Here is an 18289-nt window from a genome sequence, read left to right as displayed (position 1 = left end):
AAATATCCATAGTGCTTTACAAGGAAGGGAATACATTATCTTCAGATGAGAATTTTTACTCAGTGTAATGCAGATAATTGACACAGAACTGTCCTACGCTGCACAGCTACACAGGATTCTGAAGTATTTCTTTCTGAAGTACTCCTGCAGAACATAGGATATGTAATACCAATAGGCTTGTCTGAGAATTTTAAATTAACAGACTTAAGTACAGTACTGCACTCTATTGGAAGTAGTTTTATAATTATTATTTAGTCCAAAATAGTGAAATATGAACAACTCAACTGGCATTTTAATGTTTGCAGCACTGTGTTTCAAACTGGGCTCGGTTATTTTGCTCAGCCTTGCAATCTGCGATATCACAGTATCTATCTGTGATAGATACTCAATTCTAACATCTATCAAGGAATGGGAAGAAAAAAAAATAGAAATATTTTCCTAAAAAGCCAAAGTGGCATTTTTAAACATTCTGTGGTGTTCATACTGCTTTTTTCAGTTTTCAACTTTTATTTAATTGAAATATTGCATATTGCACCTTGATTATGACAGCTGTATTTCTGTCTACATGWAATGCAAGTGACACATTCCAACCCAGCAGCACTCTCCTGCTGCTCTGGAGCTTACATACGGGGCTAAGTCCTGGAGGTCCACCTGCTCAAGTGAGCAGTTTTAGTCTGACTACTGAAAATTTTAAATGACTTATACGACCAACAGAAGCATGATCCATCCAGTGTGACTTTATTCATCTAATACCTACGTATTTTAGCTACACGAGGCACTTTGCATCCTTTTTTAAGTCATTGGAAAAGAGGTATTTCCAGAAGTTGATTCATAACATAGCTGGGGATGTGGCATTCTCTGGCTGGGATTACTGAACTGCTTCACTCATTGTTGAGGGAGCCCAGGTCACCCCATTTCTTTAGATCCTTAATTCTTAGCTAGTAAAATTAGGTGAGATTCTCATTACATCAAGTATATCTGGTACTTCAGAGTGAAGAGGAAGGGAGCGATTAGAATCACTGGGCTGGACTAACTCCTCCTGAGTTAGGTGGGGATTGGATTGGGCATCCCAACAGCAAATGGTTCACTACCAAACTTCAGYAGGCCAGGAAAACTGAGTCCGATTTAACATTATTTCCTGTCTAAGCAAACACATCAAACTGGCTCTGCCACTCTGTTACTCTGCTGGCACAAACCAGCTAATTAAGTAACACTGTAGAAGATGTCTTTGTCTAAGTTAGAATCCCAGTATAAGAAAAAATGAAATATTTACCACTTTTTCTGATCTTGAGCTTACAAGTAATCATGTGATCATGATCCATTTATCCTACATTTTTATTTTTGTTCATAAAACAAGGATTTTTTATTATTTTATAAATCAGTGTCTGCTGCCATTTTGGGAGGAGGGTTATTTTTCTTCCACTTTTCATGAAAAGTACAGAAAATGTTAAATTGCATTCCTATCCTTTTCTCTCTCATAGAATATGAAAGACCAATTAATACCAGATTGTGAGATATTTTTTAGTTTTCATCTTGTTTCCAGATATCTTGCCTTTTCCCAAAACTAACTTCTTCATGTTTTCCAAAGTTACTGGAAGAAAGTATGACTTCTTCTGCTACTCACTTTTCAAAAATTGCCTCACACTTGCAGACATTACTAAAAAGTAAAAGGTGTTCAAAACATCTAAAACATAGTTCTGAAAAATCACATCAGTATTCATTTTACTGTTCTATGGGGAAAAAATCAGACACTTTAGAAGAAATGTTTCTATAATTTTTTTTAAATTGAGTCCTAACACAAGAAGTTAAAGTTTGTCAGAGAATAATCTTCCCCTTTTTTAAACCTGCTATACTCATCAGACTTACATAATAACTGGTGTTTAACAAGGGTTCAATGCTTAAAAATGAACTGTTTGGGGTATAGTACAAAACAACAATCTTATTTTCATTTGTAGATCTTCATGTTACTGTTTTGTAATAGTTTTAATGTTTCCCAGCTCTTTAATCAAGATTAAAGATGCATCCCTGCTCCCACAGACCCTCGTGTTCCTGAAAATGTTTATGACCTTTGTCGCCATTAAAGACCCAGAGAATTGAAAATTTGAGTGGCTGCAAGGGCAGCTGGCCTATTCAGCATTAAATTCAGTAACTCATGAAAGCTTCCTCTATCTAAAGCTAAAACTGAAAAACAGAGGTTAGAGATTTATCCTGAGATACTTTAATGAGGCAGATTTCAGAAAACACACCACCATCTGAAAATCACCCCCCCACACAAAAAATGCTCAGTTTGGTATCAGAAAATGGAGAAATCCAACTCAACAGACACTTTTAAAACATTTTGATCACCACGGGCACAGTTGCCAATCATTAAAACACCATTTAAAGCCATTTTGCACAAGCGAAACACAGAAGCAGTGAAAGTCATGGAGCTTCTTTGCCTGTTACTGATAACATTGTTGTGTGGGAATGGGAGAGAAGGAGCTGAGAGGAACATCACTGGTATCTAACTGGGGTCTTTAACCCTTTCTTCTTTTCTGGCTGATACATCCAAACTCGTTTTCAGACAATGAAAGTCATTTAAGACTGGCCTTTTCTCTTCAATTTATAGCAACATTTTGCTCTTTGATACTATTTATTTTACAGTAATGCCTAGGAAGGAGGGTTTCCTCTTGCTTGAACAAGAGGAAGAATCTCTGTGTTAATGAGCTTTTTAGTTTAAGGCCTTGCTCTTGCATTGAAATACACATGGAAAAGAGGGCATATCTGTGCAAAAGATACCCAAAGTACTGTTTCAAACCAAGTTCAGCAAGCGAGACTGATGATAGGAGATCAGGAAGATGTGAGGAAGCAGATAGGAGTAAGAAAATGTAATTATTAGGCTAATTCATACCATTTGATCATTTCTAACATCTAAAATTTTCTGGACTGTAGCTAAGTAAATAGATACCACACATCCTCAGAAAATTTCTTCTATCTTTTCCATTAGCCATTTCCTATGTGTACATAGACAGAGACAAGCCTAAAGGAGGGTTTTCATATGATTAGAAAAATAGGTCATTTGACCATTTCTGGAGGAAAATTCCTCTTATATAGATCAAAAAACACTGAAGGTATATAAAGGAATTTTCATTAACATCAAATCTTGGGAGACAGGCAAAATGCCATTTTCCTTTGGCTTAAGGGATATGCTTGCATCAGAAGCAAAATGAAAGCAGCCCAATAACAAGCTGAATAATCAAATAAGTAAAACTTTCCCAATGCAGAAAGAGGACTTCTTGAAGGAATATTTGGTAACAAGAGGCTATGCAAGTTGCATTGGAGTCGATGGACAGTCAGCTGTCATAAGCAGAAGCAAGATAAATATCTATAAGCAGTCTCTTAAAAACAGGACATTAATACCAAGAAACACATTAGCTAACAATATGAACGCTCGTGAACCTGAAACTTTCCTATTGCCTCAGAGCTACAACTAACCTGCTAAGCAGCAACAAGTGTCGTTTGGATTACAGATGGCAAATAACTGACAGAAGCTGGCTTCAGACATGCTTTTCATCTTTGCCATGTAGTCTTACACTAATTAAACTCAGTGTACATTTTGTCTTAACTTTACAACATGATGCTGTAAGATAGCTGCACTGCTCCACACATCGTCTGAATTTTGGTATGCCACATATGAGATTATTCTCTCTTCTCTTGAAACTAGATGCTCAAAATATAGCATTCTTGCTCTGAAGAAAATGAAAAAGTTATGCTCAATAAGTCTATGGTAAAGGCATCTCCTGTGCAGATTACTATCTGACTTCCTATTTAATATAACAATGGTAGCGCTATCATTCCTGAGGAGATCATTATCTTGTTTTGCTGTACTTGAGGGTAGCACCTGATTCAAATCAGCACCAACATGTCCTCTCATGATTGTTTGGAACAAATGTTACTATCCAAAGTGATCTTTTCCCACTGTCAACATGGTAAGTACATCAAAATAATCATACAGTGAAGTGCCTCTGTCCGAGGTAGCACTTTTAAAACCTGCTTACAATCACGAGGTACTGATAAAGTAATTCAGAAATCAGAACATAATTCAGAAAAAAGCAAACGGGTATGTGTTCCATCTCAGAACTACCTGAATCCAGGTCATTAAGACAGAACATCACATATTCTCTCAGAAAGTGAACGGGAGTTCTTCCAGGGCCTTTGGGTAGTCTTTGGCTCAGGTTCCTCCCTGCGAGTAAGGAAGCAGGACACATTTCCCTCCTGCCTGTGAGGGCTGCAGTCTTTGGCAGGAGAGCCAATGCCCTGTCACTTTCATTCATGGTCAGCAAAGTCAATATTTTGGAGGGCAATTTTTATTTAAAAAGCAATAAACCCCACCATAAACTGTAATGGAACATTATAAAAGCAGGGTATAATTCTGAACTATAAAGACTGCCTATTTGAATCACGTTCCTGGTAGTCTTTGTGCCTTTTCCCCTTCCAGGAATACATTTGATCCTGCAACCTTTATTCATATGAATATGTGAATAATCTGCTGAAGTCAAGCCAATCTAGCTGTTATGGGTCAGGCTGTAAGCCCCTTATTCATATTGAAAAGCAGTTGTGCAAGTCTTTCAGATAACAAAAATGAACCAGTTTACATAAGTGCTCACCAGTGTGAATAATGACAGTAATGAGGCCATAAATTGGAAAGGTGAGGAGATCTGCTCGCGCTGGCTAATTGTACAAGTATTTTCAGTGAAAGGACAGCAAAATWAAAATATTTGGCACAGTGATGGCTGAACTTGACATTGCTTACTAATTTTCAGCCAGAGTGAGTAGATGTAACTTGATGCTACTTACTGAAAATATTTACTTTCCATTTTTCCTGCTTTTACTTTGGAAGGCTATACAATCTGACATGTATACCACCAGTCAATCTTTGGCACTTTTATCCATACAGATGTCCTTTATTCTAGCTGTCTCTTTTCATCTATGTTTCCATCGTTCAAAAACAGCATTAACACATGTCTCAAATAATAAAACCATGCTGTTAGATTCATGAACACACACAAAAAATTAGCTAAAATTTTCTGTCTCCGCTTTTTGAGTTATTGGGTAGTAGTCTTACTCTACAGATAAGCCTGGTATTTTCCTTCTATAACTGTCAACTAACTCCTTAAAACCAACATATGGACTTCATAAATATCCTGTAGAAACTGCAGGAAAGAGAGACAGAGACAGAGACAGAGCGAGAAACAGTAAAATTCAGTCATCCCCAGTAATTTTTTTTATGTAATCAGTGGATTTGCAGATGATTCATTAAAATAAAAATGATATGTTTGATCACTAAATGATGTCTATTTGTAACGATGAGGTCATTTTATTGTCATCTAGCGGCTAGAGAAAGAGATATGATACATCAAACATAAGTTGCTACTTAACTTCATGTGATTTTCCTGGGTTTTGGAAATACAAAAGTTATTTGGAGATTCTTAAGTTACCAGCCTGTGTGAATAGCTATTCTTTACACACTCTTGGGATACTGGGTCATATTAATATCTGAAAACGCTGCCATTGGTATACCAATACAGTTTTCACGGTCTTTGGTTCAATTGCAGTTAACAATGCATGAGGATAATAGAAATGTAAACTTGAAGATTCTGATGTTTTAAAGGCCTATGTAGATGTGCAGAATGCATTTAACCAACTGAAAGATTTCMAAAGGATAACTTTCACCTATTGTTAGCAGGTTAAAATATGCAAGAAAAAAATCAAAACCTTAAACTATTGTTAAAAACATGTTTCTACACTGGCTGTTAACTTGGGTCTAGCACTTCTCCAATGGGATCTACTTTATACAGAGCTCACATAAAGCCAATTAGTAGAAGAATTTTAAAGAAAAATCCATCTTACTGCAAGATTTTGCCAGGCAAAAATCTTTTCTAACCATAACCTAAAGAAGAAAATATATCACTATATAAGCCTTAAATTAGTTTCTTCCCTCATACTTTATTCTTATTTTCCTACGGATTCATACTAGTTTATCTTGTGAACTATAGCATCTCAAAGCATTTTTAAATCAGTGAACAAAAGGAATAAATTCAGAAAGAATGAAGGAAGGAAAAAGAAACCTCTGACCTCATATTACCAAAAAACAAAACGAACAAGCAAACAAACAAAAAAAAAAGACACTAAGATGAAAACAAAATAGTGCCATGGATTTACATATGGGGTTTTGATGGAAACTAGGGCTGGGTTTTAAATCAAAACTCACCATCTCAAAACCACTTCTTTTCATCCGCCTGCAGGACTTGAGGTAAGTACGTATGCGTTTTCTGGCACGCTCTTGATACTCAGGGAATTGTCGCCTGCATGAGTCAATGATAGCCTGGATCTTTTCTTTGGGCTGCTTAGAGATTGGGACCATTCGGTCCAAGTTTTCATCTACAAACAGCCTGACAAACATCTGTTGGCAAGAGGGAGACAGAGGAGACGGGTTTGGAGGGCTGCTCTCTTCTCTTCCTAGCTTCCTGTCTTGATTACTGAGAGGAAGACACTTTTTCTATCCACTGAAGAGCTTTGTAATGGGAAGCCAGAAATATTAAGCAAACAATTCTTTAAAGGATTATTTTTTGGGGGGGGAGGGGAAGGACTGATTAAAAAAAAAAAGACAAGAAAAGAATAGTCTATAGGATACAGAACTTGCGAGATAAACCAGAACAGATTGTGAAAATAGGCACCACTTAAGTTTCATTATTAACAATAAGTTGTGATTGCTACATCATTTTATTGAACTGAATCTTTTTCTTTGTTTGAACAATTGCCTGTGTTTTCATGCATAATTACATATATTGGGAAAGCAATTGAAAACAGCTGACCACTGGAATGGTCTTCTGATAAACTAGCTACCGTCCCTTTGCATTCGCAGAATGAACATGCACACACACACATATATACACACACACATGCACACACACAAAACAAAGCTTTGTTTTTCTCACTGTTAAAGATGGCACTCTGCCTTAAAATTCTAAATAAAACACAGTGAATCTAGTGTCTGTTGTCAAGAGTTTAATGTGTTTTAAAATAATAATTAAAAGATCCTGCAAATTAAATTAATGTGCCTCTAATATTGTTTAACTTATCCATAAATAAAAATGTAAAAGGAAGGTAGTGGAAGTAAACAAGTCAATGAGTCTAAGAGGACTTACATTAAAAGCTTTCAGTCGCTCAGCTTCTACCCCATCTGATTCATTAACCTTCTCAGGATCTTCCTGTTCATCATGGTCATCCTCATCCTCATCGCCTCGATTCATAGACAGATCTTCTGCACCTCTGTCTACACTCTCATTCTTGCCAGAGTCATAGCTTGAATAGCTATGGGCAGGGGACTGAAAGCAGAGAAAAAGAATGTATTTGTAAAAATAGACTACGTAAATAAAGTCTTCCACATGCTTTAGAAACACTTAAAGAATTCCACAGTTTTTTAAAAATTCTTCATATTGCTCTCTCCAGAGCTAAAATAAAGTGCTCATGATTTTTGTAAGGGGAAAAATTCATGATAYTATTCATTTCAGTACTTAAAATAAAAATGACCAGATGCAAATTCAATAAATCARTTACTAAATGAAACTCCTATGATAATTACAGTTAAGATGAGATATGTGTTATGTAGCCCTGTTTRAGTACCACATACAGAAATTTTTTACAAATACTGGCTTCTTTACATCAAGATGTAAATAAGGGCAGTGCATTTGCACAAAACTCCAAAGGAATAAAAATTACACATTTTAAGGTAAAGCAGAATTAAGTAGCAGACATTGATATTCATCCAATCATTACCATCATTATCAAGAGCTGCAATAAGTTATTCAAAACATGGTAATGGTCATATTCTAGTTTCCACTCACAAAACCCAAAAATGAATTAAAGATGTATATGTTTGTTAACATTATTAGTGCTTCTCTGAGAATCGTAAAAGCAAAAATTGAATAGCTATTAATTTTTTATTTTCTCATATCAACATTCTGAATTTTCTCCCGAGCAGAACAGTTAGTTTGCTAGATAAATCAAGATGACCATCTCATTAGACTGCTGTCCACTTATGCTGCCTAAAAAGTTGCTAGCTACAGAAAGAGCCAATATTGTTCATTTTTCCTTGCAATATCAAGATTTCAGTTATCTGATTCTCCTACATACACTTCAAACTGCAGATCTCAAAAAGATAAACAATAATAAAAAGCCTTCCATGACTTAAGACTTTAAGATCATTTCTTCCCCAGCTACAAAAAAGTATCATGGAGTATCTCCATCAAAGCCATCAAATTCACATTTAGGTAATTCAGAGCACAATTTAACTTCTATAGTATTTTCATCCTGCAGCATACCAAAATTTTCTTCTCTTGTGCCAAARCACATTGTATACATGACAAATTTCATACTTTTTTCTGTACCTCCTGTCTAAATGTCACAAAAGATCAGGGGCATAAAACCTCAACCAAAAATATATTTCAAATACATCTGCATAGAATTACATGTCTTACTCTATATCTTGATTTCACTAAAGTTATCTTTATTTCAGAGKTGTTTTCACCAATAGCAGAATCTAGCTGGGCAGTAAGATAGGAGGGAAAAGCAAACAAGACAAATCAATTTTAAGGAATATTTCTTGCTTTGTATTTTCATTCTAAATTCTTTTTTTCTTTTTCTGTTTTCATTTCCATCTTATCTGATCCTCTGTACACCATTAATTTTGCAGTCAGTGCTGTTCTTTTCCTTACCTTGCCTTTGCAGCATGCATACTCAAAGCCTTCCTTTCTTACCCATCCACCCCAGGCTTCATGTCCTCACAGAACAAATCCCATGAGTTCCGCTTTTTAATCCTTAATGCTCCTAATATCAGATCTTGTAGTCTCTCCCCACCTTTCTTAAGAGTCTCTTCACTCCCTAGACCACTACATACCCTCTCAGTAGCTGTAGGGATAATGAAAATTAAACAAAACCACAACCCTTCAGATACAAACCTTCAGCAAGCAGCAAGCTTAGCATCACCTCATCTCTTCCTATAGCTTATGACTGCATAGCCTATAGGAGGCAAGACATTTTGCCACTGCCTCAGGGCTCGGGATGGCAAAGCTGAAATGGGGTGGGAAGGTGAGATTTGGGAAAGTAACTGAGGCAGGGAAGAGAAACTGTTCCTTTCCGTAGCACCCTGTCCAGATGACAGACACCTACACTGCTGCCCATTCAGGTAACTCTTGAGGTTGCAGGAGGTGTTGAATTTACTGGGTAATCAAGCTCAGGAAGAAAATGGTTCTATGCTGACAGGAGACAACAGCTATAGCGTATTAGAGCGCTTACTGTACATGAGCAATAGCAACCTGTCCAACAAACACCAGCAGACMAACAGCAGCTACCTGCTAGCCTGTTACTAAGGAATATGAAGGGTGGTTTTGGTTGATCCTGAAGAAATTTCCAGAACAGAATTTTTAGAGTAAAAACTCATGACCTGTCAGCATTATTGTAATTCTGTCCAAGTGTTATGCAGTAGAAGATCTGCTCCAGACTGCAAGACTTGTTCTTCTGCAATTCTTCATTTCATTCCATATTACAGCTATAAATCTAACAGTATTGTGGGAGCATGTCGAGGGCACCAAGGTAATCAAGAAGCCATCTTTTGAACTAGGTGCCATATAAAGTTATAGTAAAGGGGAACATACCGTCCTGAAGAAGCCTGTCTGGAACTCTTGTAATGCAAACATTTCACATGAGACATTTCATCAGATAAAGTATGATTAGACTACTCATGTCCGTAAAGTTAAGCAGATGCAAAACTGATTTCAACACGTACATATGTTTGGGCTGAATGCCAAGATCATAAATTATGCACCAAGACTGAGAGTTGRTTTCTGCGAAGGAAAGAAAATCAGGCCAAATTTGATTAGCTACATCTCTCTGAAAATAATGGTACTAATTTTTTAAGAAAGCATTATACAGAGAGCYTTTTCCAATATTTTCTCCAAAATATTTATTTTAAGAATAACTTTGGCACCTGAAACGAAATTTGGAGAATAGCATACTCTGACCAAATGGCATGGCAGGAGACTGTATTTATTTGTCAGGTAGCTTAAGACTGTTTATAGTAGCAGGAAAAAAGATGGATTTTTTCTAGTGTCAGTTCAGCATACAWAGGAGGGAGGTTACAAAAAGCTCAGTTCAGAATAAAATTTTTAAATTTTTATATTTCTACACAGATGAATACTGAGTGATTGCAGAAACTAACTTTTTCTCACTTGAGTAGCTTGCAGTAGCACAAAACATCTTATTTTCAAATTCTATTGAGCAGTTTCAGCACTAACCAAACATGGAGCATGATAGAGGAGGACAAATTTTCTYTAACACATATTCCACATTTATGAGTTTTATGGCATAGACAGATGAACACTTTAGGCTGGCATTGTCCTTTAAAGCAGTTGCTGTCACCTTGCCAGGTAGGAAGCTACTCATTCTCGTCTGTATAACCTCTCCCCTTGTGCTGACACACATATTTTTCTGTAGTCCTGTAGTGAACTACATGGGAAAAGTGATACTGTCCAAACTTTTTTTTCCTCTCTTTTGCCAGTCTGTTTAACAGCGGGATGAGTTCCTGGCTCCAGTTCACCACCTGAAAGCCCAAACCTTTGGGCCACAGGAGGAGTGACCACTGAGAAGCACACACATCTCTTCTGACAGCAGTGCAAGATTAAAGTGATCATGAAACTAAAGCATTTGATAGACACAGATGTTCCACATGTGAAACTTCTGTGCTTGACAAAATGTGGATTGGAAAACAATAGTGACAGCAACATAGAAAAACTCTCTCAAACAAAGGARGCTAAGGCTTAGGTCAAGAGTATAGTCTCTACGTAAACATTCAGATAATTACAAAGTTACCTTGAAAATACTGAAATATTAATCAATAAATTCTGGTCATTTTGTCTTTGTTCTTTTCTGGAAGCTCCATGTTCCAATCTCTCCCCTGCAATAATAAAYACTAGAAGCTTCTGCTTCATAAAAATGATATCAGAGCTTCTTGCCTAACAACCTGGTTCCAGAAGCTCATAAATTTATATGTATATATAAATATATATAATATTTTATATATATCTATATATCAGAGTGCTTCCAATAATTCTTGAGTTGGCAACAATAAGTCAGCTGATGTTAGGTAAGTGCAAAATCATACAATAAAAACCTAAAAGGATATCACAATGTTTCCTAGCATATTCTCCTGGCACAGGGCAAGATCAGGTCATTTCTGATTATTGCTTTCCTGTTCTTATCTCAAAGACTTCCAGTAATGCAGATTCCATGCATCTCCCAGACACTCTATCCCAGTATTTCACTGTCTTCAGAATTATTAGGATATTTTTAACACCTACCTCAGTCTTTCATAAACTGTTTTAAACCTGTTTCTTTTTCATCTCTCCACTACATATGATAATGGAGGATGAATGTAGCTAGAGAAGAGATAATTCTCTTCCCTCTTTATTAGAGCCTTTCAGATGTTTGAAGACTGTTATCATTTCCCATACACTCAATCTTCTCTTCTCAATTAATTAATCCTTCTTTGTAACTCATGTTTTCCAGAATCATATTCATTTTCACTGGTTTGCTCTGGATGCTCTTTATTTGGTCCAAAAGCTCCTTCAAGAGCAACTCCCAAAACTGCAAAGGGTTTTTTATCAGAGGTCCTTCTATGGAGTTATTCCTTTATTGCCTGACTGATTTCTAATATGCTTGTAGCAGAAAGAGCATATCATTTTATTTGCAAGACTGAAGAATTCTCCATATATGCAACAGATAGTAATACAGAAACCTCACAGCTGCTAACAGAAATCTTTTTGTCAAGAATAAAGGAGCAAGAATAAAACACGAACAAAAATAAAGTCTACTATAGTAGTAGACCATGAGATGGTGGATGGCCATCAGATTTGATTTGTGTAGGCAGGATGATGTCACATGAACTCACTGCACCAGGCTTTTCCTAGGAGTTGACAGCCGGAGACTCTTGGCTACTCTTTAACTATCTCAATGACTGTATGGCGGCGATCATTGCTGTGTAAGTCAAAGCTTACCCAGTATCAAAAAGATAATTATTAAGGATGGTCATTTGTCATGATCAAAAATTGTGAAAATCATGGCTTTGTGATTTTTAAAAAAATGCTGAAAGGAAATAAAAACTGCCCTTTTAAAGAAAAGCTCTGTGAAGAAAGCCTAACATGATTTTTTTTGAACCAGGCTTCATTTTTCTRCATTTAGTTGGATAGCTTATCATCATTTCAGTCATTTCATGAGGCATTAATTGGTTACATAAACCACAGCTCTCCTGTGAAGTGAAGAGATTTGTAGACAGAAAGAGATCTAGAAATTTGAAGAGTTGGTATGTATTCGCATGGGTTTCCACACTGTATAGAAGGGAAAAGAGTTGTGAAATAATATTTACAGGTAGGTAGAGATGAAAACACTCTACTGGCTATACATGATTCTCTTTCATAAATTTGTCTCCACAGGTATAAGAATTACTACATCACCATTTTTTATCAGGAAATAAAAACATAATCTAAAGTGGACAGAGTTCTGGTTATACCTCCAATCTTTTCTTCCTTCTCTTTCTATACCTTAGTCTTTTCCTCCCAACAACTGTATATGTCAAATTCTGTAATTTCWGAAATCATTCTTGCAAATTAGGTGGGCTTTTCTGTATGTATTTTCCCATGTGCAACCGTGTACATTTATTTTCATAGAAATCATTCATATGACTCAAAAATGGATTAGAATATTATTATGACACCCAGTTTGATTGAAGACTTTTCTTTCAAAAATTGTCCCTTAAATTAGAACTAGGTTTTAATTATTTACTTCAGTTTTCCATTTTTAACTGATTCTATGTATAACAGGGTTTTTGAGGAAAGTATAACATCTTAGTTTTCAGTGAACTGACTGTATGAATAATGCATTTTATTTTATAACTCAACACAATTAAAAAGTTAAGCCTGTAAGGTTAAGAGAAAACTTATATYCTATATCTTCCTCTTAAAATTATATTTGACCTGTATATTAATTTCTTAGAATACCACTTATTTTGCTATGCAAACTGTGAGTTTTCCATATTTTAGGTGACTTGCATACAGATTTTTTTWAATACAAAATCTATAACATATACAGTATAAATAACATAAACCAACAAATAACTCTAGGACATATGTGCCGTTTTATTATTAAAAGAGGTGAAACCATAAATTCAAACATTCCTTTTTTTTTTCTCTCCTCAATTCAAACACTAGAGTATCAGTCAAAACTGGGTTTCTTAAGCATTCCTCTTTCAGATTTATAGATAGAAGTCCAACTCTCTGTGATTTTTCATTAGTAAGCCATTTGTCCATAACTTCATTTAACCCCTATATCTTCTTCTCTTCCATGTTTTACTGTTATTATCATTTTCCTATAGCCTCTTCAAACTTTCATACTATCATGTGTGAGGAACTTTACCGTCCATCATCTCTTTTTCATTACTAAAAATACTGTGAAGTCTCAAACACAATTCCAGTGTCTCACCATTTATTTCTGGATCCAATTAACTTCATTTTTATAAACTTGTCATTTGCTCGTGTTACCCATATCTTTGCATCGGACTATGAGTCTTCTGCTCCCTCTGTTATATCACAACTGTGGTGAACACATTACAGTTTCAGCTTCTTCATAAAATCTCAAGCTTGATAATGGAAAGGTGTCATCAGGCAAAATTTCTAGTATTGGAGCATTCATTTAGATATATATAATATTAGCATATAACACCATTTTTAATAGAAGAATATAAATCTGAAATCCAGGATTTTGTAGGTTTGACTCTATAGAAATGTCATCTAACATGCAAATTGTTTTGAGTACATCCTATAGGACATTTTATCATAAAACTTAGATTATGTAGAAATACTAAAAGACCTTTTCTGTTTTCTCTGTTTTAATGCAAAGTCCAGAAAGACAACTCTTCAGGTATTTACAGTAGAAAATAAGAAACAAAAGATTTTTTTTCATGAATTATTGTTGACATGGTCTTTTCCGCAGTGCCTGTGTTTTTACAGTAGTGAAAAAAAGGTGACTGTTCCCAAGACTATCTAGTCTATCAGTAATTAGCCAGCCTGTATCATACTATTTGTATGCTTAAGACTTTTTTTTTTTTTTTAACAAGAGGCCATTTATTAACAATAAGTAGGGTAAACTCTCAATTTTCTAGACACTTCCATTCCAGTGGGATTTTACTGGATAGAAAAAAGTCTGGATAATTGAAAGATAAGAGATAATTGGAAGACCTTCTGAAACAGAGATCTTCCTATGGTATGTTTTCTCCTTTTACCTAAAATATATTCTATCCTGGGTCTATCCCACAGGTATTGACTGACTTTATTGAAATATATCACTTTGCCCTAATAGAAATAATCTCAGAAATTAAAAAGAAAAGTAAAAGCAGAGAAGCAACTGAAAATTCTCAGTCAGGTAGAAGGACAAAGTATGCTAAAGGTGACAGTTTAAGGAATTATTTTCTAATTCCTCCTTTAATTCTTGCTGCTTCTTGGCACTAGGATATTATCCCAAGCACTCTGGAGCAGCAGAATTCTCTGATAATCGGAATGGAAATGTCAAAACATGTCTAGCCCAGCAGCGTCAAGACTCCCAGGGTACAGCAGATTCAACAGAGTAGGAGACTTGATACTTCTCACAGCTTTTATTAAAATTGTTTTATTAATGACTTGTAGAACTCCTGTCATTGATGTAGGAAGTTAGGCTCTTTCAACTAGCTATTAAAAAAMTAGATATACAAAAATAATTGGTTACATGGCACAAACAATGTACATACYATGTTTTTGGCAAAAATGCAATGTCCTTTGTGGGAGTTGAAAAGCTAAAGCTAAATAGCGACAGATTCAAATAAAAGCCTAAACTATTTTCAGCATCATACACTGCTGTTCTGAAGCTTTGAGAGGATCTGACAGACCTTCTGTGAATATGTGAAGCCAGGGCTGCCACATAAGAAAGTTCCATCACAAACTTCTGGCTTTCTGTAAAAACAAGAGCCAACAGATGCTTTGAATACTTCCTACAGTACACTCAAAATCAAACCAGAAGATCTGACTGTAGATATTGCAATCCTTGCAAGAGCCTATCTTATTATCAAATGTAAGTAATCTTCAAAATACTCTTCTAAGGACAGTATTTCCATRCTTCCTAGATACTGCCATAGTTTTGAGAAGCCAAAAGCCTAAAGGTGCCCCATGTAGCCCCTATACTTTGGTTTAAACGCATTGATTAAAAGCTATTTTACTAGAAAAACATGATTTCCAATTTTTGGTAAAATTTTGGCTTTTTGCCAAGAAACTTTACAGTTGCCATTATTCTGATGAAATGGAGGTTCATGTTACAGGCAGCTACTGAGCATTTTTGACCACCAATAAATATTCAAACATAACTGTCATTCTCTGGTAGATAGTTAGAAAATCAGGTGCTACAATAGTTTACAAACTACTTTATAAAAGCAGTAGGYTGTTTGCTTCCTATCCTTCCATTTAAATTGAGAATGAAACTTCTAACATACGCAAAAGCATGTAGGAGGTAACTCAGATGGAGAAGAGAGTACTGGATACCGCAAAGACAATTACAACAGTTCAAGCTGAAAGACTCTCACTCTTCCCTTTGCAGCCTGCCCTTCTTATCTTACTGACAGAAGAGTAACATATAACCCAGCATGTCAAGGTTGGTGTAAACAGCCTAGGTTCATAGGAACTCTTTGAAGTGGAAACAGCAGAGCCTCTGACAAAACTCAATCTATCCTTCAAAGAGCCCAGGAGCTGGTCAACAGTGTTACTGCTGGCGTTCAAAAATATCCCAAACTATTGCCAGTTTCAAAAAAAAAGTAATTGCTAAGTACTACAGCCGCAGTCATGGACTCTGAAGCCTGACTTAAGTATGAAGCTATTATCATTAAAAATAGGAAATGAGATATAGGAGTGAAATAATTTCTTGAAAAGTAGCTTAGTATTCCTAAGCCTAATGTTTCATTTCTAAGATTATAATTTCTTAGGAATATCTGCATACAGGAGGAATATCTACATAAAGGGAAATAACRTGATAATATGATCATTAGATCACATTAATGTGACAATGTGATCATTATAGCAGTTTCTTGTCAAAATGACATAACTGGATGCTCTGTTTCAATTCTGAGTGCATTGCCTTGAGGAGAAGTATCCTCTCTCTCACTGCCAGTATGAGGGAAACTGCACCTAATTGACTGGTCTAGTCATGGGCCCTTGCCAAACATTTACAATGAACTAGAAAGTTGCCACAACCTTTGTTCCTCTTTTTTTCTCTTTTGCTATTCTTTCTGTTTGTGCCTCTTGTTTCAGTTTAAACCAAATTTTCAGCTAAGCTGCTTTCTCCTTTTTTTTTTTTCTTTTTTTTTTCTTTTCTCTCTCCTTCAAGCTCATTATGCCTGGAGACCTTATTGTTTCATGCTCTTCTGGCAAAGTACTTTTCTTTTCTGTCGTACTATTTCCCTCCTATGACCCTCCTTAGTTTTCTTTCTGCTCCTTCTTGCCATAAATTTATACTTTGACACCAAAAGCATTCWATAACCATTTTTCTTCTTCAATTACAAACCTGAAACATAAAACTGTTCTCAAGTCCTACAAGAATTCTAGTCCCAAGAATCTACTTTGGGAAATAAGGTGCTTATTTGTGAACAACATCCCTTCTGTCTAAAACTGTCAGCTACAGGTACATGTTCACAGGTAAAAAAGTTCAAGCTATATCAGAAAGTCAGGAGATGAGAATTTTTGTTTAGTTGTTTAGTTTTAACACTTACTTTCATTCTACCCTGTGTATGCCAGGAAAGATGGAGACAGAAGCCATGTGAGTGGCAGGGTTGCACAAAGTTTCGACAAGAAACTTCAAGAAAGTAACTGCAGAGACAGATGCATGGGGTAATAACAGGTCAATACTGCAGGGTCTGTATGCCCCAAGAGTGGCAGCACCAAGAGAGGAGCATCTGTTTTTGCTAGGTGGAGAGAAGGAGAGGGATAGCAATGAAGAACAAGGATGCCTCTGTCCCCTTCTTGCCAGGRGTTTGGCAGAAGACTCCTATTTGAGGTTCAGAAACTCAGCTACTCCCTATAAAGGCTGCCTAGGACCAGACAGCCACTGGATGTATTAACTGCAGACAGTTATATGCTGAGTTGTAGTTCTATTTCTCCAATAAGGAAGGAGAAGCACTGTTTCTGAATTTCATTTTTATCCTGACTCATATGAGTGAGAATCATAAAGTGCAGAGAACAAAAATAACAAATAATGAGGAACTAAAATTGATGACCAGGACAAGAAARGAATGAGATTTAACAATGGTATGAAAGGGACTTTTCTTGGTGTGCTCTTTCCTAATTTATTGTAAGATCTCTTCTGCATTGATTTTCTCTTCCTACTTCATTCCTATACAATGGTATTTCAAAGGTTCTCCCACCTTTCTCCTTTCCAGTTTGAGCATGGCAAAAGTACAAATGTTCAGGAAGGAGACTGAAAAACAATTGGTGGAAGCAGCAGAGGAGAGAACTCCAACTCACCTGTCTCCATTGAGACAAATTTAGGCTCTCCTTCCTTCAGTTTGTGCTGCTCAGTCACTAGAGTCATATGCCAGAATAGGTGAGAGGAGACAGTCCTGTCACTCCTTCTCTTCTGATCATGTGAGTCTGACCGACCATTTACATCTTGAGAAGTACAGATTGAAGGAAAAAAGACAGTAATGGTAACATATTGAGAGACAGACTCATGCAAAAAACAAAGCCAATTGGTTAATGGGAATGCATGTAACCCAAAATAATCTGTTCAGTACTGAGCAGCCATTTTATAAATTGATTCTGGTCATCAAATGACATCTTAAAGACTGACCTCTTTCAGGAAAGCTAGGAATGCAACAGGGGTGCTACACACAGTTATTGCAAGTGCAACAGAGGAGTGCATTGTGTACAGAGAAGTATGGGACACAACTGGAGAGTGAAAGATTATCTTTCCTGCCTTCTTGTGTTTTGTTTCTGTCTGTTTATAGCTGAAAACTTTTCCTTTGCTAAGCTTTCTTAAATGTCTTTGGAGGAAAATCAGCTAGACTATGTTAGCAACTAGCCGAGATTAATTGCCTTAATTATTGCTTGAGGGCCAGATGGGGGGATTTTGAAGTTGAGACAAATTAAGAGGGGACAGATCAAGACTGTATTCCTGGGGGTTCCCA

At 36.2% G+C, this 18289-nt stretch overlaps 1 protein-coding gene across 1 annotated transcript in view; it reads right to left on the bottom strand.

Moving 5' to 3' along the window:
• The window catches only part of NOL4 (nucleolar protein 4), a 183883-nt gene that overhangs the window by 38563 nt on the left and 127031 nt on the right, over window positions 1–18289 (bottom strand). The window contains exons 7-8 of the mRNA XM_085316281.1: window positions 7188–7367; window positions 6251–6442 (exon numbers count right to left, since the gene is read on the bottom strand). Coding sequence (XP_085172407.1) covers window positions 6251–6442; window positions 7188–7367 — 372 coding nt within the window. The remainder of the gene's footprint in view (window positions 1–6250; window positions 6443–7187; window positions 7368–18289) is intronic.

The sequence above is a fragment of the Rhea americana genome, unplaced genomic scaffold (assembly GCF_003343005.1).
Source record: "Rhea americana isolate MKP2758 unplaced genomic scaffold, rheAme1 scaffold_46, whole genome shotgun sequence".
Lineage (NCBI taxonomy): Eukaryota > Metazoa > Chordata > Aves > Rheiformes > Rheidae > Rhea > Rhea americana.
The sequence above is the reverse complement of the archived record's forward strand: the minus strand, read 5'-3'. Positions and strand labels throughout refer to the sequence as shown.